This window comes from Trachemys scripta, chromosome 2, assembly GCF_013100865.1.
Source record: "Trachemys scripta elegans isolate TJP31775 chromosome 2, CAS_Tse_1.0, whole genome shotgun sequence".
NCBI lineage: Eukaryota > Metazoa > Chordata > Testudines > Emydidae > Trachemys > Trachemys scripta.
In genome coordinates this window covers 250,310,035-250,334,183 of record NC_048299.1, presented here as the reverse complement: position 1 = coordinate 250,334,183, position 24,149 = coordinate 250,310,035, and the positions used below count along the sequence as shown (strand labels likewise).

At 46.7% G+C, this 24,149-nt stretch overlaps 1 protein-coding gene across 6 annotated transcripts in view; it reads right to left on the bottom strand.

Annotated features, from left to right (window-relative positions):
• OXR1 (oxidation resistance 1) overlaps positions 1-24,149 on the bottom strand; it is a 509,161-nt gene that overhangs the window by 66,844 nt on the left and 418,168 nt on the right. For all 6 annotated transcript variants that reach the window (XM_034763479.1, XM_034763478.1, XM_034763477.1 and 3 more), the window contains 3 exons: positions 21,197-21,990; positions 2,287-2,455; positions 182-341 (listed from right to left, as the gene is read on the bottom strand). In XM_034763479.1, coding sequence (XP_034619370.1) covers positions 182-341; positions 2,287-2,455; positions 21,197-21,990 — 1,123 coding nt within the window. The remainder of the gene's footprint in view (positions 1-181; positions 342-2,286; positions 2,456-21,196; positions 21,991-24,149) is intronic.

The following is a 24,149-nucleotide window of genomic DNA, read 5'->3' as shown; positions in this document are numbered from 1 at the left end:
AAAAAGTACACAACTGAATAATTCTAGTTAATGAATTGACAAAATGTATTAAATATATGAAGTACTTTATATATGTTTTCAACTTATTTAAGTCACCTTTCCTTGTATCAAAAATATAATTCAATACATTTAATATTATTGAAAAATTAAGAAAAGATCCGCTGACAATGCTTTTCCTTACCTCCCACTCTCTAGAAGCAGCTTCATTAGTGCAATCACCAGTTTCAGGTTCTTCATTCTTTTTTACTACTATAAACCCAGGCTCTCTAATAGACTCCCCAGTATCCTCTGAATACATTTCTGGGCTCCACTGAATAAAGAAGGCATACAAGTGTTCTGTCCTGAAAAACAAAATCAAGTAATGACACAAATTAAAACAAAACCTATTAGTTGTTGACTTTATCAAGGATTGCACATGCATGTAAAAAAAACCCACAACTTCCTTGTGCTTTACCACTATCTGAGATTATAGAAACAAACATGGTTGAGAATCTGTTGATTATGCTATTGTTTGCTTTTGGTATTTCACTAAACTTGGACAGTGAAAATAGACCAGCTTTAAATTTGTCAGCTTTACTTTTTCCATTCTTATACAGTAGTACAATAATACTGTTTGAGTTCTCATTCTAAGAGTTTTTATATAGTACCAACCACTGAAATATCCAATCTCTAAAAATACAAAAGGACTGCTTAAACAGACTCACAGGAGGTTTAAACCAAATACGAATAGAAAGGTTTGCATCTCTCTTGCCTCATTCTGCCCCAAATAAAACCTACACTTTGAGCCTAAACCACTTCTGAGTGTTTTCATATTCTACTTAGCATTACTAGCTGGCACAAAGAAAGAAAGCAGAAGTTGTGCATATAACAAGATCCCGAAATACAGACAGAATAGTCTAGTAGTAGTAGTTCATTAAGTAACAAATCCTATTCTCTTTCCTATAGGCTTTACAGAAACAGTGGAGTGTTTTCACAGTTTGGGAGAGCATGATCCCAGAAGACTGCACAAGAAGTTACTATCCCCCACATGCTATAGAACTGTGTTCTATGAGGGTTCCCTGTGCACTGACTGAGGGAAGTTTGGGGGATAGTACCAGTGGCTTTGAAATACCACAACTTCAATGATACTTCACCACTATGGACAGGAACATAACAGCCTTGAGGATTATAGCAGCCCTGAGGCTTTATGGTGTGGAATGGGATCCTCCCTCTCCCCTTCCTGGGGGACCTCCCTTGTGGCTAGCTTATGTACTGTAAGTCAGCACAAAGAACAAGATTAGGCCCAAAGAGATGGAAGTGTCTATCAGAAGTTTATTTAATTTATTCTCCTTAAAAGAAACCCTGCCGAAACTGATACTAGATGATCAGAAATCACACTTGCTGCATACCAGCAAGTTCTTATAAAAGATTCCAACTACGTCTTCCTTGTAACTGTTCCCAGAGATCAAAAGCCACTAAACAGTGCTCAGTTTAAACTTTAAGTTAACCTTTTATTCTAAATGAATTTTAGTGCTTTTGAAAAGATGTTCAATAGACAACACAAGAGACTGAACTTCCACTTTGAACAAGGCAAAATAGGTCATGACAATGAAAGCTTCCTCAAATAATCCTACCTGCCTATGCATGGGAACAGTGTCAGTGCCATGTCAGTTCAAAATAACTGGTGTCTCAAGATTGCTAGCTAATAAATGCCAATGAATAACTGGCAACAATTGTAAGAAACTAGTATTTAAAATAGAAAGTTATTCACTTTGTCTACAAGAAGCTTATTTAAGCCTCCAACATTTAACATCCTTCCCCACTATAAGGTGCTAGTGCCACGTACACATCAAGCACTACATTACCAATAATCTGCTCCTTGATCCCATATCTCTCGCACAACAGGATGGATATGAGTCCATCTGAATTCCTCTCCATCCTGATATATGCCATGACAGCCAGCCACATGACCTACCAAGGATGCAGTCTTTAAAGTTAGCTAGTAGCACAGTTTGGTTAATTAAAAGAGGTGCCAGGTAGAAAGAACAGGGCATGCCAGCATTATTACAAGGTACACAGAACTAAAACCCTTCTCCTCACATTAGCAAAAGGCCTGCACCTACCCTGGCTAATCCTGTGTCCCCACACACTCTCCACAGCTGTGGAAGAAGGGCAAGATTTGCCTCTTGTGTTATTACAAGGAAGGTATAATTACTTATACATGATTATGTGAAGCGTAGAGGAAAGTAAATTAGATTATAATGATGCCGGGGAAAATATTTATCTGATAACCTAATTACTCTTTACCTCTCATGTGGAACAGCAAACCAGTACTCGTGTTTCTTATCTCTCTGTGCGTACTGCTGCATTAATGCACTTGCTTGTGACACAAATGTTTTTCTCATAGGTTTTCCAACTCTGAGACACAAGAATTTGTGAAATCGATGTCTTCTCTTCTCCTTCATAGGAGCAGAACCTATCATTGATAAAGGGGAAAAAAAGCAGGTAGTTCTGTCAAGTTCTACTCCACAAGCTGAACCATACAATTAACCAACTACATATTAGGATGATTGATCCAATGCAGCCTGTATTAGCTGCAAATACTTTTCTTTCATTATAAACATTTGCTACCATTCAGTATATTTAAGCTCACTTATACACATGGAACAATAAAACCTACGAGTAAGACACAGATTTGACTACTTCTACTTCTCTTCCCGCCCCCCCATCCCACAGTACATACTGAAATTTCAGTTATGTTTGAAAATGCACTGTAATGTGTGTGGGGGGGGGGAGGGAATGACTCACCTCATGAGGGCTTCCTAGGAGCTGGGTGTGATACTGCAATCTTTTTCCTGCTCTGGCACCCACTGTAGGTTGCTAGTCTCACTATATAGGTCTTCAGTAGCTTGGCCCTCCAGCCAAGTCACAGTCAAAAACGAACCCTTCTGGGGTAGTTAAGAATTCACACTATATGCCCTCCAGGGTCTTCAGCCCAGTCTCTGGGCCCTTGAAGTTCAGCCCTTTGCTTGGCCTTCTAAAGAAGCCTTGGTCCCGTCACTAGTGGTCCCCGCCCCTCTGGTCCCAGGCAGGTACTGCCCTACTAAGCCCCTGAAGCGCCTTTAATCTGCACCTGCTGGGCTCTGATTGGCTATTTCCACAAGACCTCTCTAGGCAGGCCTGGAAGACCAACCTTCGCTGCTCCTTCCTAGGCGGGGTGTAGTAGGATGGAGTAGGCCTACTAGGTGGCCTCCATCAAGGGGGTCACAAAGGGCCAGGTACACCAGTCACATGCATCAGAGAGACATATTTTACCTGTAGTCTGAGATTGGAATTCTTTCCCCTCCACCTCACCCCCTTTTTTAAAAAAAAAAAATCCATTTTCCCAATTTACAAAATGTGACCAGATAGCAATAAAGTGACATAGAATATACAGTGGAAAAACATTCACAAGAGAAAAGATGAATGTATATATTTAGACCTATATCAGTCTTATGTACTGAATGTAAGTGTATTAGTTACTTTTCATTTCAAGAAGCCAATTTCTGCATTCATCAATGCAGAATTAAGATTTATTTACATTTCTAAAATTTGCTTCATGTTTATCAAATATTTTAGAGTTATAAAACATACAGGATGAAATAGCTGTATATTTTGCTGTAGTATATTTAATGAACTAATGGAACTGTTAGGTTCCTAAACACTGGATACGTGATTAGGTATAAATTGCCAAGTTTAGCTAAAGGGATAGTGAACAAACCAAAATACACAGCCTCAGAGAGACTAAATCCCCAAATCCCACACTTCAAGTTGATTCAGAAGGAAGCCTTTAAAATGCAAAAAGAACACAGTCAAGTTAGGAAAACAAAATAAAATAAAACAAATATTTTGATCCTAAACTGTGGCCAATAACTCAGGAGGTGTAGGTGTGTGCAGAGGGTGGCAAGCCATTCAAGCACTAACCTGTATTTCTATGTAAATTAACGAGCTCTGAAAGCTCTAAATTACTCTGGCTGCCAAAAACCCTAAGCGAATGTCCAGACAGTAAGCAAAATGGAGCCCAGACCATACCTCATTTCTAGGGATCCTAGAAATCAGTTTGCCTAGAAATCAGATCCTAGAAAACAGTTGCTTTAGTTTTTACATTTGGTGAAAAAATGAAAACATTAACTATTAACTAAATCTTACTGGAAGTAACAGTGTCATTTATTCAATGCGCACAACCAACTCTTCTTGCAGTTGCTTTTGAATGTGCTTTAAATTTACAGTAGAATCCGGTTTATCTGATCTATGTAAGACCAGGACCAGATCGGATAATCAAAAATTGGGATAATCAGGAGAACTGGAAAAGAGCTTTCTATCCCTTATTTTAAGATGGGGGGGACTATACGTCCATGTTGTTGCAACATTTGGATTATGGTCTAAGGTACCTGAGTGGACCACTCCTCGGACGGGTTCTGACTAGATCATCATACTGGAAAAGATACATCAGTATTCACTTCTGCCTGACAAGAGCCACCAAACAGACAAGGACTTTCATGACTGCTTTAGGTTCAGATGACAATGTGAGAAGCAGCACTTTGTATTGAAAGTGATTGGTACCATGAGCGAATCACAGAAATCTCCTGTGTACTTAATGGGTGACCTGGCATATGAAAGCAGTCTTCTTTCAAGATGATTGATGTAAAGTAATCCGGTAATCCCCCTGGCAAAACTGACTTCAAGGTTTCCATCTTGAATCTAGTATCAGAGGGGTAGCCGTGTTAGTCTGAATCTGTAAAAAGCAACAGAGGGTCCTGTGGCACCTTTGAGACTAACAGAAGTACTGGGAGCATAAGCTTTCGTGGGTAAGAACCTCACTTCTTCAGATGCAAGTAATGGAAATCTCCAGAGGCAGGTATATATCAGTGTGGAGATAACGAGGTTAGTTCAATCAGGGAGGGTGAGGTGCTCTGCTAGCAGTTGAGGTGTGAACACCAAGGGAGGAGAAACTGTTTCTGTAGTTGGATAGCCATTCACAGTCTTTGTTTAATCCTGATCTGATGGTGTCAAATTTGCAAATGAACTGGAGCTCAGCAGTTTCTCTTTGGAGTCTGGTCCTGAAGTTTTTTTGCTGTAAGATGGCAACCTTTACATCTGCTATTGTGTGGCCAGGGAGGTTGAAGTGTTCTCCTACAGTTTCTCCTCCCTTGGTGTTCACACCTCAACTGCTAGCAGAGCACCTCACCCTCCCTGATTGAACTAACTTCGTTATCTCCACACTGATATATACCTGCCTCTGGAGATTTCCATTACTTGCATCTGAAGAAGTGAGGTTCTTACCCACGAAAGCTTATGCTCCCAGTACTTCTGTTAGTCTCAAAGGTGCCACAGGACCATCTTGAATCTAGTCGTCCTTATGAACTTGGTCAGGTGTTCTAAGTCCAACGCGCCTCTATCATCACCAGATTCCTTGGGTACCAGAACAAGATTGAATACAACCAGGAGAATATCTCCATAGCAAGACTCTTGTGCTGATTTGCAAAAGATTATTTATGGATTATTCCTCTCTCTTTTGGGGATTTGAGGATAGTGGAGAAGGGAGAAAATGATGATTCAGAAACTGAAAAATTCTATTATGTACTCTTGTTGAACCACATCCAGGATTTATCTGTCTGAAGATGAGAGGGGCATTGGTCCTTTAATTTTAATAGTCTCCTCCCCAGGTGTTGCTCATCAGACTTCTTGTGACTGCAGACAGGGGTAGTTTCTAGTGCTGGAATCTGCTTTGCAGAAGACTGTTAGCTCCCCTTTCTGGGCTTAGATTGCTCCTGTCTCCCCTTCCACACTTAAGAGGAGCAGCCAGAAAAAAGATCCATAGGATCACAATAACATCCACAGATCACAGGTTCTGTAAGCACGTTTTAAATTTGTTTATTTATCTGAGGACTCTGTCACTATTTTGTTTAAAGCTCCCCGAATAATAACCAACCCCCTGAATATTTCCAAAGCACTTACGTGAGCCAGGCAGTGCTACAAAAGAGCCATGTTGTCTCACTGAATCCTAGGGTAAGGAAGACAGGCTTCCATAAGGATGACTCAGATCTTATTAACACATGCAAAGTAAATTAGTTGCAAATAACTGGTGGGCCAAGAAACCCTTTACCACCTGCTTGTTCCTCCATGTCTGGGCTGTTCTCCCATGCTGGTTGTAGTGGGCATGGGTAACCCACATTGAGCAGTGTTACAAAACCTAAACTTAATTTTCCCAATACTAATTTCTCCCTACTGTTACTTACACCTTTTTGTCAACTGCCTGTAATGGGCCACTCTCACCACTTCAAAAGTTATTTTTCCTCCCCTGGTATCCTGCTGTTAATTGATTTATCTCGTTAGACTGACCTCACACTTGGTAAAGCAACCCCCATCCTTTCATGCATTTATACCTCCTCCTCTATTTTTCACTTCCTGCATCTGATGAAGTGGGTTCTAGCCCACGAAAGCTTATGCCCAAATAAATTTGTTAGTCTCTAAGGTGCCACAAGGTCTCCTTGTTGTTTTTGCTGATACAGACTAACATGGCTACCAATCTGAAACCCATTACCCGGACAGTTGTGGCATTACTGACTTACTTTTCAGAGTGGACAAAATGACTGTAAGGGGACACTCAGCTGCTCCCTGGGGCTCACAAGAAGACAGCGTCTGAGGTAAAGGCACTTTTCATGCCAAACTCAGGAGCTCTCTAGCCCAAGTGGGAATTTCTCCCTCCCTCCACCCGCCATGCAAAATTCCTAACTTCCCCTGGGGCTAAGGGAAGGAGACCAAATTGCTCAACAAGAGAAGGGAGGAGGAATGATGATACCCATGCTGTCGTAGGGTGCACGTGTGAAAAAGACCAACCAGCAGCTCCTTGCTCTGTTTGTGGTTGTTTTGGTTGGTCCTACTTATGGTTTCCCCACACAGGGCAGTCCCCTTCAATGTAACTGCCACTTGCAGCTGATCAGCTGTATTCATTTTTCAGCCATCCTTCAAAAAACATTCACTGCCTGGCTGTCAGACCTCCCTCCCCATCCTGCTGTGGTAATTCTAGACAACAGAAACAACCTCTTCAGCTTGCTGCCCCCCCCCAATAAATAAATAAACCCCCTCACAGTAGGTGCTGGATTTACTGTCTGCCAGTAGCTAGAAGAAGCAGAACAAAACTGCCTTGTCAGCCATCCAATTGGCTTTGACTCTAGAGAAAGGCAACAACCCACACTGAGAATATGTGGACTAGCCCTCAGAGAGAAATTTATATTCCATGTATCTTATCTGATTCCAACATTGGGGTAGCTCTATGGTTACACACAAACATATGGAAATACAAAGAGAATCAGATAGTCAACATAATATTGGACACAACAAATTAAATAATTTAAAAATCCTTCTGTGGTTTCTCCATTTCCCATGAATTAAATGTTGTATTATAAAATGCTTCCAAGATCACATACACACAAGTTTGAATAGCAGAAACTGACAATCTTAAGCATCCTAATGGTATGAAGGTTAGCATCAGAACTTAATAGCCAGACTGGGTCAGACCAATGGTCCATCTAGCCCAGAATCTTGTCTGACAGTGGCCCATACCAGATACTTCAGAGGGAATGAATAGAAAAGAGCAATTGCATGATTCATTCCCCATTGTACAGTCCCAGCTTCTGGCAGTTGGGAGTTTAGGGACACCCGGCACACAGATTGCATCTTTGGCCACCTTGATTAATAACCATTGAAGGACCTATCCTCCATGAACTTATCTAAGTCTTTTTTGAACGCTTAATCATTATGGTCCTTCACAACATCCCATGGCAATGAGTTCCACAGTTTGACTATGCCTTATCTGATGAAGTACTTCCTTATGTTTGTTTTAAGTTTGCTACCTCTTAATTACATTGGCTAACCCCTAGTTCTTGTGTTATGTGAAGGGGTAAATAAAAGACAGTTACCTTTTCCGTAACTGGTGTTCTTCGTGATATGTTGCTCATGTCTATTCCACAGTAGGTGTGCGTACTCGCCACGTGCACCGGTGCCGGAAGTTTCTCCCCCCCCCGCAACTCCTGGAGTGACGCCTGCCTGGCGCAGTATAAGGGGAGCTGCGTGCTCCCCCCACCCTTGGTTCCTTCTTGCCAGACAACTCCGGCAGCGGGGAAGGAGGGAGGGATGTGGAATAGACACGAGCAACACATCTCAAAGAACACCGGATACGGAAAAGATAACTGTCTTTTCTTCTTCAAGTGATTGCTCATGTGCATTCCACAGTAGGTGATTCCAAGCTGTATCTGCTGGAGGTGGGTAGGAGTTCACAAGTTCTCGGGATGGAGTACCACCCTGCCGAACCCAGCGTCGTCCCTGGTTTGGGAGACTATCACATAGTGCGAGATGAACGGGTGAACAGAAGACCATGTGGCGGCCCTGCAAATGTCCTGAATGGGGACGTGGGCCACAAAGGCAGCCAACGAGGCCTGCGCCCGCATCGAGTGTGCCCTAACAATAGGCGGCGGGAGAACACCCACCAGCTCATAACAGGAGCAGATGCACAAAGTGATCCAGTTGGACAGCCACTGAGTGGAAATCGGCTGGCCCCTCGCGTACTCAGCCGAGGCGACAAACAGCTGCAAGGACCTCCTGAACGGCTTGGTTCGCTCGAGGTAGAAAGCCAGAGCCCGCCTCACATCAAGCGTGTGGAGGCGGTGTTCCTCGTTAGTTGTGTGAGGTTTGGGGCAAAGAACTGGCAGAAAAATGTCCTGACCCATGTGGTAGGCGGAGACGACCTTCGGGAGGAACATGGGGTATGGGCGGAGCTGGATCTTGTTCATATGAAATACAATATACGGTGGCTCAGAGGTCAGGGCCCTGAGCTCCGAGACCCGCCTGGCTGACGTGATAGCAACCAGGAAGGCCACCTTCCATGAGAGGTGAGGCCAGGAGCACATGGCCAGCGGCTCAAACGGGGGCCCCATAAGCCGAGCCAGCACCAGATTCAGGTCCCACTGCGGGACCAGGGGCTTAGAATACAGGTAAAGCCAGTCCAACCCTTTAAGGAACCAGCTGGTCATAGCATGGGAGAACACCGTGTGTCCTTGCACAGCGGGATGGAACGCCGATATGGCTGCCAGATGCACCCTGACTGACAAAGGCGTCAGGCCCTGGGCCCTCAGGCTGAGGAGGTAATAGAGGATAAGCTGGATCAGGGCAGCTGTTGGGGATACACCTTGGTCCATCACCCACCTAGCAAAACGAGACCACTTCTCCATTTAGGAGGAGCGAATGGAGGGCCATTTACTCTTAAGGAGGACGTGCTGAACCAGAGCTGAGCAGGTCTTCTCCTCGCCACCTAGCCACTAAGCAGCCACGCCGTGAGGTGAAGAGCTGCCAGGTTGGAGTGGAGGAGACGGCCCTGGTCCCGGTCCTGAGAGAGCAGGTCTGGGCAGAGCAGCAACGGCCATGGTAGAGCCACCGTCAGGCCCAAGAGAATCCCGTACCAGTGCTGCCTGGGCCACGCCGGGGCAATGAGGAGAACCCGGGCCTTGTCCGTCTTTATTTTCTCTAGGACCCTGCTGATCAGTGGGAACGGGGAGAAGGCGTATAGGAATTGGCCTGACCAGGGCAAGATAAAGGCATCGGAGATAGTGCCCCTCTCCAGGCCCCGCCCCGGAGCAGAACCAGGGGCATCGTCGGTTCTGTCGGGTTGCGAATAGGTCCACCTGGGGAGTTCCCCACCTCTGGAAAAGCTGGAGGGCCACTTACGGGTGTAGGACCACTCGTGCTGAGAGGAAAAGTCCCTGCTCAAGCGATCCGCCCTGACCTTCCAGGCGCCCAAATAGGTGAAAGGCTTTTAGGTGGATGTCGTGGGCTATACAGAAGTTCCACAGGCTGAGGGCTTTGTGGCAGAGGGCGGAGGATCGGGCCCAGCCTTGCCTGTTGATATAGAACATCAGGGCCGTGTTGTCCATGAGAACCCTGACTACCTTGCCCTTCAGGTGCGAGTGGAAGGCCATACACGCCAGCCACACCACCCTGAGTTCCTTGACGTTTATGTGAAGGGTCAGGTCTTGCGGAGACCACAGGCCTTGGGTCTGCAAATTCCTCACATGGAGTCCCCAGCCCAGGTCCGATGCATCGGACACCAGCTCCACGGACGGGATCCTGTCCCTGAACAAGACCCTTGGAGCATGTTGCCCAGTGTGGACCACGACCGTAGGGAGACTATCACACAGTTCAGCACGGTGAGGATCTTGTCCAACCTGTCCATGGCTTGGGAGAACTGCGAGACCAGCCAGAGTTGTAGGGGCCTCATCCTGAGCCTGGCGTGGCGGATCACATACGTGCATGCAGACATGTGACCTAGCAGCTGCAGGCAGGACCTGCTGTCGTCACTGGCAACCTTACGATCGAGTTGATGAGCCCTTTCAGGGTCTCTAACCTGTCTGGAGGGAGGCGCTCTGGCCGACTTTGCATCCAGGAGCGCCCTGATAAACTCTATGCCTTGGACCGGGACTAATGTGGACTTGGCGTTGTTTACCAACAGGCTCAGGGCATTGCATGTGGACAGGAGTGCTACATGATCCCTCACCTGCAACCGGGAGGTGCCCTTGACCAGCCAGTCGTCCAGATAGGGGAATATCTGGACCCCCTGGCGCCTGAGGTAGGCCGCTACTACCAACATGCAGTTTGTAAAGACCCTAGGGGCAGTGGACAGACCAAACGGGAGAACCGTGAATTGGTAGTGATTCTGTCCCACCAAAATGGAGGAAGTGCCTGTGCCCCTCAAATATGTGGATGTGGAAGTACGTGTCCTATAGATCGAGGGCCGCGTACCAATCCCCGGGTTCCAGGGAGGAGATGATGGAGGTCATGGAAACCATGCGAAACTTGAGTTTTACCAAGTACTGGTTCACACCTCGCAGGTCCAGTATGGGTCTGAGCCCCCCTTTGGCCTTCGGGATAAGGCAATATCGGGAGTAATACCCCTTGCCCAGGAACTTCTTGGGCACCGCCTCTATTGCTCCCAGTTCCAGGAGCCTCCCAACCTCCTGCTCGAACAGAGCCTCGTGCGATGGGTCCCCCAAGAGGAAGGGGGCCGGGGATGGTTGGGCGGGTAGGAGGTAAACTGGAGGGTGTAACCTCAGGAGATGGTGTTGAGGAGCCAATGGTCTGAGGTGAGCCGTGACCATTCCGGGAGGAATGCACACAGTCGATTGGAAAAAGGGAGCTTTATTGGGGGTCGATCCCTGCTGGAAATTGGCGGGGTACCCCCGATCATCCTGTCAAAACCGCCTTTTACCCGCCTGCTTGCCCTTACAAGTCCCAGGCTGGGGGGCAGGCTGATACTGTCTTTGCGGGCATTTCTTATAGTCCCATTGCTTCTTATGGGCGGCCTCGTATTTCAGGAGGGCGGCCTGGGCGGGAGCCTGCTGTGGCTTAAACTTGGGTTTTGCTGGGGCAGGGACATAGAGGCCCAGGGTCTGAAAGGTTGTGCGGGAGTCTTTCATGCCGTGCAGCCTTGTGTCCATTTCCTCTGCAAACGGCGCCTTCCCGGCAAAAGGGAGATCCTGCATTGACAACTGTGCTTTGCTGGATAGCCCAGAGAGCAGAAACGAGGACGCCCATCTCATGGACCCTGCCGAGGCCATGGACCGTGTGGCCATGCCCGCTGCATCTGAAGTGGCCTGCAGAGATGCCCTTGCGGCGGCTGCCCCTTCCTCTACGAGCACCTTCAACTCCTTTCTATTGTGCTCCTGGGAGTCCTCGACCTTGGGGAGGGATCTCCAGAGATTAAACTCGTAGCGACCCAGGAGAGCCTGATGGTTTGCTACTCTCAGCTGGAAGCTTGACGACGAATAATTTTTTCTCCAGAAAGCATCCAGATACTCGTGCCCCTTAGTGGGTACAAAGTACTTGCGTTCTGCCTTTTTAGAGACAGGAGCCAACGAGGTTGGTGTTTGCCATAGGGCATTTGACATTTTCACCAGCCCTTCATGGAGTGGCAAGGCCACCCTGCCCGGTGCCGAGAGGGACAGCACATTGACCAGGGAGTCTGAGGGCTCTTCCATTTCCTCAGCCTGGAGATGGAAGCTCACTGCCACCCGTTTTAGTAAGTCTTGATGGGCCCGGTAGTCCTCCTGCGGGACGGAGCCGCAATGAGCTCCTCAGGACAGGGCGAGGAGGCTGGTGTGGTGCTTTGGGTGTTGGCCGGCACCGGAGGATCCACCACCTGGTCGGACTCCGGGAACGGTACCGAGGAAGCGGGGCCCGTCGACCCTTTTCTTGGCGACCTAGGGATGGAGGCCGATGGTGCTTCCAACGCCCCGGCCACTGAGTGAGCCCCCACCGGGAGCTGCGCCGGAGACCACAGTGCCCACTGGTACCACTGGGCTGACCACAACACACAGTGCCATTGCACTTGCTGAGGCACTGGCGGAGCCGGCCCATCGGGCTGGCTAGACGGGCAACTGAGCGGAGGTGGGGCTGGCGTACGACACGCTGCTGCCTCCGGACTGGGAGTGGTGGTGATGCCGGGATCTACATCGACCACGGGACCGCTACCTTGAGGTGGGAGAACGGCACCAAGGGTAGCAGCTGCTCCGCGAGCGATCTCGATGGGCGGACTCGCGACGGCGAGGAGCTGGCGATAGACACCCAGAGCTAAGGTGCCTTGGCGGAGACTTTGAGCAGGATTCCAAGCGGCAAAGGCTTTGACGGTCATGCCGAAACCGACCACAGTACCGCCTTCGAGACGAGGACCGTTGACGACGTCCACCACAGTCCCATCTGTCCTCTCTCCGTGCAGACTAGCAGTGCCGGGAGTCCCGATCAGATGTCACCCACCCAGACAGTCTGGCCGGCGTCAAGGACGATCCACAAGGACTGGGCCCTGAACGGTCACTGGGCGGTGAGCGGTGTCAGGAACGTTCTCTCGACCGAGACCAGTACTGGGCCAGCGGTGACTCTGGCGATTCCAGCGGCGGCTTGCCTCTGGAGCATGGGGCAGACATCGGCGGCGCTGGCGGCACCAGCATGACGTCCTTAGCTGCCTGGAGGGCTTCGGGCATAGATGGCATCCGGACATCCAGAGAGGTCTGCTCTGAAGGGGCCGGGCTACTCTGCTCCGCATGAGTCGGAGGCCTACGGCCCGATGGGGACAAAGGACTACCCGACACAGGTCTAGTCTCTGTTCCCAACTTCCCTTGGTGCCGTTGCAAAGAGGGAGTCTTTCCGGTCCTCTTGGCATGCCCCGTGGAAGGGGAGCGTTGCTGACTAGTCAAAGGTACCAGAGGGTCTCCGAGCACTGACGGCGTGGTGCCGGGTACTGGATCGGAGCAATGTGCCGGGGTCAGGGCCAGCTTTGACTCCATCAGGATGGCCCGGAGTCTAATGTCCCTTTCTTTTTTAGTCTGGGGCTCGAACAACTTGCAGATCTTACACCTTTTGCTGATATGGGTTTCTTCCAAGCAGCGCAGACAATCTGTGTGCGGGTCACTCCTTGGCATAGAACACCTACAGGAGCCACATGACTTAAATCCTGGGGCATACCTGGCCTGGGCTCACTAACTGACTAAACTTCACTGAAAACTAAACTGACTACAGGTACTACTGAACGAAGAGTTCTGGGGACAAGCTGCAGCAAGGCTGGAGCCGAGCAGTTCCGATGCACCTTCACTGGTAGCAAGAAGGAACTGAAGGTGGGGGGAGCACGCAGCTCCCCTTATACCGTGCTAAGCAGGCGCCACTCCAGGGTCGCGGGGGGCACTCCCCCCCTACGGGTACTGCTAGGGGAAAAGCTTCCGGCACCGGTGCACGTGGTGAGCATGCACACCTACTGTGGAACACACATGAGCAACACCCAAAGAACAACACTTCCCCTATTCACCTACTCCATATCGTCATGATTTTATAGACCTCTATCCTAACCCTGACCTTAGTCACCTCTTTTCTAATCTCTCCTCATATAAAAGCAGTTCCATACCCTTAATCATTTTTATTGTCATTCTCTGTATCTTTCCCAATTCGAATACATCTTTTTTGAGATGAGACCAGTCCTGTACACAATATTCAAGGTGTGGGGATACCGATGGATTTATATAAAGTCATTATAATATTTTCTTATTATCTATCCCCTTCCTAGTGGATTCCTAACATAGTTAGCTTTTTTGACTGCCACTGCACAGTCAACAGATGTTTTCAGGGACCTACCTATGATGACTTCAAGAGCTTTCTAATTTAGACACCATCATTTTGTATGTATAGTTGGGATTGTGTTTTCCAGTGTTCATTACTTTGCACTTAACACTGAATTTCATTTTTTGCCCTGTCACCCAATTTTGTGAGATCCCTTTGTAACTCTTCACAGTCAGCTTTGTACTTATCCTGAATAATTTAGTATAGTCTTCAAAGCTTTTGACACCTGTGTTCACCCCTTTTTTCAGATCATTTATGAAAACGTATAACATGACACTATAACAAAGTTTTGTTAGTCTATATATTTTTCTGCAAGCATTTTTCTGCAAACTGAACTGTACTTTCACAATGTCATTAAATATGTGATGTCCTTTCAAAAGGCTCTGAATAGTGCCTAGTGCAATAATGGGACTATTAGTAACAATATTAAGCTGTGGGGATGGGAGCCATGGAAATACTTACCCCCATGATCTTACTAAAGATACAATCCAAAATTGCCAAGCCCAGCTAGAGGTCATATTGTGTAATATAACACTTTCCATAGCAATTTAGGGTATTAAAGTCAAACTTATTACCACAGAATGATGCAACGATTATATGAGTTGGCCTTTCAAAATGCAGTTACTTCTGTAACTGGATCAAATGGCTAGGCACACTAAATGCTGAAATATAAAATGAAGTCCAGCCAGCCCAAAATATATTGTAATTAAACATATTGGTACTTTTAATGATATACAGGGGACTGGCTTGAATGTGAACATTCTTTCAGAGTTTATGTTTCATATAAGTACTATCCTGTTTTTTTAAAAAACAAATACATAGTGCATGGTTTAAAGTATTGGTTCATCTCCATTAGTGCATCATAAAATGACCAGAAAATTAAAAAAACAAAACCACAAAACATGGAAGATTGGATTTAGAAATAATGCCAAATATTCAGAGATTTTACATTCTTGACAAACTGCAAGTTTTGATCTGAGTTACAATCAAAGATTGTTGCAGTAATTTGCAACTAAAACCACACAAAAAACGGTTACCTACCTTTTTGTAATTATTGTTTTTCGAGATGTGTTGCTCATGTCCATTCCATTCTAGGTGTGCGCACACCTTAAGGAGATTTTTGCCTTAGCGGTATCTGTAGGGTCAGCTGTGGTGCCTCCAGTGCTGTGCTCATGCATCAGTGTATCAGGCACCGCTGGCCCTATGCCCTCTCAGTTCCTTCTTGCCGGCAACTCCGACAGAGGGGCAGGACGACAGGTAATGGAATGGACATGAGCAACACCTCTCAAAACAGTAGTTACGAAAAGGTAGGCAAGCGTTTTTTCTTCGAGTGCTTGCTCTGTCAATTCCATTCTAGGTGACTCACAAGCAGTGTCCATGGAGGTGGACTCAGAGTTCACGGTCGTGCAGCTTGCACCACTGCTCTACCAAAGCCAGCGTTGTCTCGAGCTTGCTGGGTAAGTGCTTAATGAGATGTGACTGTGCGACCAGGTAGCGACCCTACAGATCTCCTTGATTGGAACCTGCGACAGGAAGGCCACTAATGATGCCCTAGACAAGTGTGCTGTCACTATTGCTGGCGGAGGCATGTTTGCCAGCTCATAACAGAAACATATGCAGGCAGCGATCCAGGACAAAAACCTTTGAGCAGACATTGGGCGACCCTTCATTCTGTCTGCCACTGCAGCGAACAGCTGCAACAACTTACGGAATGGCTCTGTCCTGTCAATGCAGAAGGCCAGTGCCCTCCTGACGTCCAAGGCGCACAACATGCATTGCTCTTCTGATTTAGGAGGCTTCGGGAAAAACCATTAAGTATGTATCCTGGCAGGTATGAAACTGGGAAACTACCTTGGGTAGAAACACCGGTTGCGGATGCAGCTGGACCTTATCCTTATAGAATACTGCATAGAGCGGTTCTGAAGTAAGCGCCCTGATCTTGGACACCCTGTGGGCCAACAATATCGCAACCAGAAACAAAACCTTCCAGAAGAAAAGCAGGAGAGATCAGGAAGCAGAGGCTCAAAGGGAGGCCCCAGGAGTCTTCACAGCACGAGATTCAGGTCCCAGGCAGGGATGGGATTCCGGACGTGCGGCCAGAGACGCTCCAGACCTTTCAAAAACCGGGCCATCGTGTCGTGAACGAAGACTGAATTGCCACGGAACGGAGGGTGGAAAGCAGAAAAAGTGGCCAGGTGGACCCTGATTGATGACAGGGACAAACCTTGGAGATTGAGGTGCAGAAGATAATCCAAGATCTCTTGCAGGGGCCTGCTCAGCCAGGATACATCATTCCGAGCCCCAGCACATGAACCTTTTCCATTTGGCCAGGTAAGTTGCTCTGGTGGAGGGTTTCCTGCTACCCAACAAGACCTGCTGAACCCGGGCCGAGCATTCCCGTTTGTCCGCATTTAGTCATGCTGTCAAGTATAGTGCCCCCAGGCTGCCGTGGTTCTGGGACAGCAGATCCAACCAAAGGGGCAGCTGCAGCGGGGCAGCTACCGAAAGGTCCAGTAGTGTGCCGAACCAGTGCTGGTGAGGCCACGTGAGGGCTATTAGGTACAGTGTTTCTCATATGCAGCCACCAGGGCCTTTTTTTGTGGCCACAGCCTCCTGGGGTATGATGGGGATGGGAGGACACAAAGAAGTGGCCCATCTCAAACAGCTGTCAGGAGTGGTTGGGCCCTGCCCCCCTCTGGAAACAAACACTGAGGTGCAGGCAGCTGGTGAATTCTCCACTTTCTCCGGGGGTAGGGGCGGCAGGCTTCGGCCATGGGGCGTCTGGCTCTGTCCACGCTGTGGCAGGTTCTGGCTCCAGGCTCACCACTCCCTACCTGCCCCACGCATTGTCCCTGAGCCCCACTGCTTCCCTGCCCACCTCCCCATCCAGGGCTTAAATTTGTCCCAGGGCATTCCAGGGCTGAGTAAGTCTGCTGTGAAAAGTGATATTAACAAAGATACAAATATCGCTTCCCAGCAGAAGACTTACCAGCTAGCAAGTCTTAGGGGGAAAAAAGCGTAACCAAAAAAGAAAAACAAAAAAGAAAACATGCAAAGCACCTTATTTGTGTTTCTATTCTATTTATGTCCAGTAAATAGAGACAACTGTCAATTTTTATTACCGAGTCTGAAAAAACCCTACATAAACAAATAAATATGCACATATACATGTCCAAATCATTGTATTTGTTTTTCCTTAAGTTAATTAAATATTTTAGGAAAAATTTGGTGGCCACGCTCTGAGGGCACCAAAAAAAAAAATCTGTTGAGAGAACCCCTGCTCCCTGTCCTGTTGGATCTTTATGAGGACCCTGTGAATCAACGGAACTGGCAGGAAGGCATACATCAGAGTCCCTGGGATGAGAAATGTGTCTGACAGGGAGGCCTAGTCCATCCCCAGGATCGAACAGAACATGTGGCATTTCCTGTTCTGCCTGGACACGAAAAGGTCCACCTAGGGAGTCCGCCACTTCTGGAAGATTGTACTGGCCACCTCCTCGTGGCGGGACAAGAAGGTCCTGCTAAGTGATCTGCTAATACGCTCCTGGTCTTGGGCAGGTGCGTCGCTACCAGATGAACGACATGACACACAAAAGTCCCAAAGGCGGAGAATAATAAATGATGTAATAAATTGCAGTGGTATTGTCCGTCAGGACCTGCACCACCTTGCCCTTCAGGTGGGGGCAAGAAAGTCTGGCAGACCAGGCAAACCGTTCTGGACTCCCCGATGTGGATATGGAGGGCCAGATCATCCCGCAACCAGCGGCCCCGCGTGCTGAGCTTGCCCAGGTGGGTTCCCCAGCTGAAGTCCGAAGCATAAGATACCAGGGTCAGTGACGGGGCCAGGGCCACAAAGGAACTTCCTCCAGCACCAACCACCAATCCAGGGACAACTGGATGTGATCTGGCACCCTGACTACCTGGTCTAGGTCGTGCCTGTTGGGGATGTAGACCGACGCCAGCCATGCTTGCAGAGACTGGAGATGGAGCCAGGCACGACTGCCCACATATGTACATGTAGCCATGTGGCCCAACAACTGCAGGCAGATGTGAGCCGTGGTGAGCGGGTGGTTTTTCACATAGGAGATCAGGTCCGACATGGCAGAGAATTTCAGGGAATAGTCCCAAGATACTATCTCTAACACCCAGCGGCCCAAGGTGACCCGTAACCAGGCCGAACGGTAGGGACGAAGAGGGTCAAGGAAAGAACAAGGTGGATCTGGGGAGTTGACTGGGTCATCGCTCTGGAGAACGCCTTCAAAAGGAGTGCTTCTGGCCCCCAGGACGCTTTGCTGAGCCAGGCTGTGCAGGTGAGCAGGAGGAGGGGCAGCAACAACTAAAGCTTGTCTTTCTATCCTTTCTCCTTGCTGACCCCTAGCTAGGTTGCCAAGACCTTGGTGGCGAGGGCAGCTGGAACTGCTTCCTCGCAGACTGCGGCATATGCAGACCGAGCAAGCAAAAGGGTGACACGAGTATTCTTCAACCCATGCAGCCCTGCATCTGTCTGCTCTGCAAAGAGTCCATTCCCCTCAAATGGGAGGTCCTGGATTGAGGTCTGCATTTCTTGGGACAGGTCGGCAGTCTGAAGTCAGGAGCTGCGCCTCATGACCACCACCGACCTGACCACCCTAGCCGCCAAGTCAGCCCCAACCCACGCCATTTGAAGAGAGCACCTCGCTGCTGCGATACCCTCCTCCACCAGGGTGCTGAATTCCTGAGCTAAATCTTGGGAGAGGGACTTCTTGAATTTACACAGGGAGTCCCATAAGTTAAAACTGTACCTGCTCAAGAGAGCCTGGTGGGTTACCACCCAGAATTGCAGGCTGGCTGTCAAATAAATTTTCCTCCCAAAAAGGTCCAGTCTTTTGGCCTCTTCATTTTTGGGGATTGAACTGGGTGGCCTTGCTTGTCCTTCTCATTGGCTGCAGAGATGACCAGTGAGTCTGGAGGTGGGTGGGAATGTAGGTACTTGAACCCTTTGGAGATCTGTGGCACCGAGTTGGAGAACACTGCCTCAGCTCAGGAGCTCGGTGGCGCTCAACTGCCCGTGGAGGGTCTTGGCAGCTGGCTTGCCCTCGCAGGAAGCCTTTGCTGCTTCCTGCGGTACACGCGGTGCCGGCAGTGCTGGTAGAGGCCTCTGCTCTCTAGGTGCTGGGAGAGCCTGGGAAGTCGTCAATCCCACCACAAGTCTGGGTTCCCTACTGCTCCCAGGAGTCAGCGGTGGATCCTTTGGGCAGCTAATCCATGTGGCTCCAGTGTGGGTGGGGCGGCCCAAACTGGGTCCTTTGCCCAGTACCTCATAGGCCGTCTTGCCTGCTGTCAAGGAGCCGTGCTTCTTGGTCTTCTTCCTGGGCACCAGTGCCGCGGGTGTGCTATGCACAGAAGCTGAAATACTAGGGGTAGAGTCTGGCTGGGATGACTCAGAAGCCGGTCAGAGGGCAGGCTCCCTGAGGAGAGCCCTCAAACAGATATCACGGTCTTTCTGGGTCCTGGGTTGAAAGTCTTTAGAGATAGGACACTTGTCCTTAACATGTGATTCCTCCAAGCACCTGAGGCAACTGCTGTGAGGGTCCCTAACAGGCATAGGCCTGTTGTAATCCGAGCAGGGCTTAAACCCCGAAGACCCAGGTATGCTCCGCCTGGGGTGAAGTCCCCAATGGGACTCTAACTTCTAACTACCCTTCACAGCTATTTAACACCAACTACTATAAACAAACTAAATTACAAGGCCCTAAGGCTAGAAGTCAGAAGAGACGAAACTACTAACCCTTGCTATGCAAGGAAAGATGCTCTGACTACTTACCATGGGCGGTAAGAAGGAACACAGGGCATAGGACTGGTGGCACCTGATATACAGACACATGAGTGTGGCACTCAAAGGGGTGCCACAGCTGACCTTATGGATACCACTAAGGCAAAAATCATCGATGGCTGCACACGTGGGCACGTGGACACCTAGAATGGAATTGAGAGGGGCAAGCACTTGAAGAACTGACCTTTTACAGGAATGAAGATGTGCAGAAAACTAAAAATTCATTTTCTACATCTGAGAATTAATTCTTTATTTGGCTCCTGTGCTGGGAAGGGCTTTTGTATGTTTAACCTTATTCTGATTCAGCATCAAGCATAAAGGAATGATAAAATATGAGTAAGGCCATGTCCACATTAGAGACCTTACATTGGCAACAGCTGTACCAATGCAGCTGCACTGCTGTAAGAGCTCTCATGTAGTCACTCTATGCTGACGCGAGAGAGCTCTCCCGTCAACATAATTAAAACACTCCTAACAAGCAGCAGTAACTTATGTTGCTCAGGGATTTGCTCTCTCACACCCCAAGCAACATACATTTTGCCGACATAAGTGGTAGTGTAGACATGGCCTAAGCAAAATGCAGAAAAATATATGTTGACGTAATGTTATGTTAAGATAGAGATTCAAGTCCCCAAAAGGTTATAAAATTCAAAAAGTTAGAGTTCTCATTTAACTCAGCCATATTGCTTATGTTCAGTACCAAGGGTGAAATTCATCCAACCATAGAGAGCCTTCCCGAGACCACGATTTAATCACTTAACCGACATACCAAGGATCACAATTTGTTTTGGGTTCTACATTGATTGATCAGCCACGGTCCTCATGATATCAGCTGATTTGATTCTTCATTAAGTTTAAACACAACTGGGAAGACAAGTCCAGACAGTGACTGGAAGAATGCAAATCCAAGTCTCCCATTCCCGTTATGCAATTCCTCCAATAGTTACCCTTCTCCTTGGTAAAGGGTCCAGAAAATTTGCTTCTAAGTAGTATGAATTATATTCTGTCATCGAGCCAGGGAGAAATTTCAGTATGCACATACAGGCACATGAAGTTTTCCTAAGAATGATCTACAATAGTTAGTAAATGCATTGAAAGTTTAGTACTTTTAAAAGAAGCAGCTTTTTTGTTGTGGTGACAGGGGGATAGGATGGTTGAAAAAAAATTTGCATGTTTATTTTATTCTATAACCTTAGACCTTGACTCACTTACCTTCAGCTTGTCCATCTGCTGCAACCTCCATTTTGTGCTTAATTTCTTTTTGTGAATCTTGCTGCATGTTTTCTCTTTGCTGCTTAGTTTGTTGCATAGTATGAATTTTCCAGAGTTCACGAAGCTCTTCAACGTCTATGTCCGAATCTCGTGTTAATTCTTTCACTAGTTTTCCCTTGGTAATGGTCTCTTTTTTTTGAGAGTCTTTGATGTCTTCACAAAGTAGACATTCCTCCTTTATTTCACCCTCTCTTTTGTGTATATTCTCTAGTGTGGCATCCTGATCTGTGACATCTACATCTGTGCCACATTCTTTACTGGGTTGCATATCTTGCAAAGATTGTTGATGGGCATCTGTAACTTTTTCCCCTACAGTGTCCTCTCCCTTCTGTATTGCCATTTCAACAGTTTCTGAACCCATAATATGGGTTACAAACCCACTGTCATTTACAGGCAAGTCAACACTGGATTTTAAGTCATTGGGAACATCAGTGGAGTCTGAAATTAGTGTTAAACATTCTGCGCTAGTTTGATTTATTGTTTGGACAGATTCTGATGAGGCACCAGAAGATTTGTCTTGTCGAAGCTCATCTGAAGAAACAAGTTCCTCACATATTGGAGAGAGTTCCGATTCTGTGAACACATCCTCCGAAAGAGACTCCTCTGTGCTCCGAGGGGCAGTGCTGGCACTGTCATTCCCTGTATCCCGAACCCTTGAATCCATTTCATCTGTATTGCTTCTTGTAATTTTCTTGAAATGGCAGAGGTCCCTTACAGATAATGGTTCTACATCTCTGTTAAGCAAAGGAGAGTCCAAGTTATCACCACAAAGTGTCTTTTATTGAACTTTTTTCCCCTAAAAGAAATTAGAGATATTAATACTGAAATGGATCTTTGGAAGCTCATTTAGTCAGTCTTTTTGACAGATTCTAAGCCTGTTTACGATTATTGTAAAGGTCACTTACAATAAATTGTATTTGATTATTTTGTAATGCCAGGTCTACAACAGAATCTTTTGCCAGTTTAACAACATCAGTTGTTGCAGTTTTTTTGGGGGGGCGGGGGGCAACACTTATATACCAGCAAAGGCTCTAGTATAGACAGTTATACTGACAATGTGCTTTTGTCACTCAAGGAATAGTACACTAGTAGGATTTGCTAGTATAGCCGATTTAGATCTGGCTCAGTACAAAAGGTAAATTACAGTAAGAATAGAGCTGACCTCTTATTCACGGAGTAAGACACCAACACTATGTATTACCAACCTGAAGGTAGAGGTTTCAGAATAAACTAGCACAAGTGGGGCTAGGATATGGAGTACTGGGAGAAGATGGGGACAATAAGTATATATTTACTTGTATTTTTTGTAGTCAGAAGTAAACAAAACAAAGTTCTAGAAAGTGCCTTCTAGGAAGTCTGTGCTTTAAGTTCCCATTCTCTGGGGAAAGAAGCAAAAAAAACTCACCTTCCATTTGAAAGACATCTTCAGTACATTTTATCCCACAATACATACATCTAATGAATTAAATTCCCAGTAAAATTAAGATTTCATTACCAGTGCATGTAACCTCTTCTTTAAGTATATATTGCGTAATTGCTAAGATAGTAGGTTGCAATTAAGTTTCAGCCTGCATTTCAGACTAAGGCCTTGTCTACTCTACCAGGGTAAGTCAACCTAAGTCATGCTATTCTAGCTATGTGAATAGTAGCTTAGGTCGACTTACTGCGGTGTCTAAAACGTGCTGCATCGACAGGAGATGCTCTTACCTTACCCCAGTGGAATACCAGAGTTGACCGGAGAGAGTGCTCTACAGTCGATGTAGTGGGTCTTCACTAGACTCGGTAAATCGACCCCCACTGCATCGATCGCAGCAGCATCAATCCCTGGTAAGTGTAGACATGGCCTTAGAACGCTTAGGTAATAAGCTATGAATTAAAGTGTGTTTGGATGGTAATGTCCTAAACTGACAACTTCCTCAATTTTTTAGTAACTGCACTGATAGGAAATGTATTTGAGCAATCTTAATGCTCAGTCACCAAAATCTGTATGGAATACAAATAATGCTAAATATATTCCTTGCAACTATCAGCATATATCTGAGCTTAACTAAATCAAAAGATGCCACAAGCCTACACAGACTGAAATGAGCTCTTTAGCTTTTGTGAATTTTAATTTCCTTACAAACAAGAAAGTTCGTGTAAGGTCTCAGATTTTTATTGTTGAAGTTTACAAAATTGAATGAGTTTTTGAAATGATGAGGAGGGGAAAAGTAATTCTTCAAATAGATAATCAGGAGAGAATCTGCAGAAGCAGAAATAATTAGAAAGAGGAAAGCCAATCAGAAGCTATATTTAACCAAATTAAATAGTTTGCTAATCTAATTTAGCTACTGCTACCACAGCTCCAGATTAAGATTTTTTTAAATTTGGGTCTCATGCTGCTGCGATTTTACAAAACATGACTCACTTTTTCAGGAGCCATAGCATAGTAGTGTTTGGATTGCCATTATAGTAATGGCGCTGCCAGAGATTTGGGTTCTATTTAGATGTTTACAACTAAGATAGCACCTGAGACAAGCATTTTACCGAAGGCAGGTGTGAATTTTTATATATTCCTTTTTTAATTCCACAAACTGTAAGGTGACAAAGCATATACACTATAGAACATGAAAAGTGTTCTCTCTCCAGGAGTTGTGGATCTGAACGTAAATGCCTCTGAAGTCATCTTACTTTGTAAATGTGTAATTCTGAGCTCAGTCACTAGGAAAAACTAATGTAATAGTCAAATGAAAAAAATTAGCTTTCCAGCTGCAATATTTACATTTGGGAACCAGTAACAAAAGAATTGAGATTCCAGAGCCAATATCTGATAAATCTTCTCAAGCCTACACAGACATTTCTTTTAAGATACTTTTGCAACGTGTAAATATATATATATATATCATTATTATAC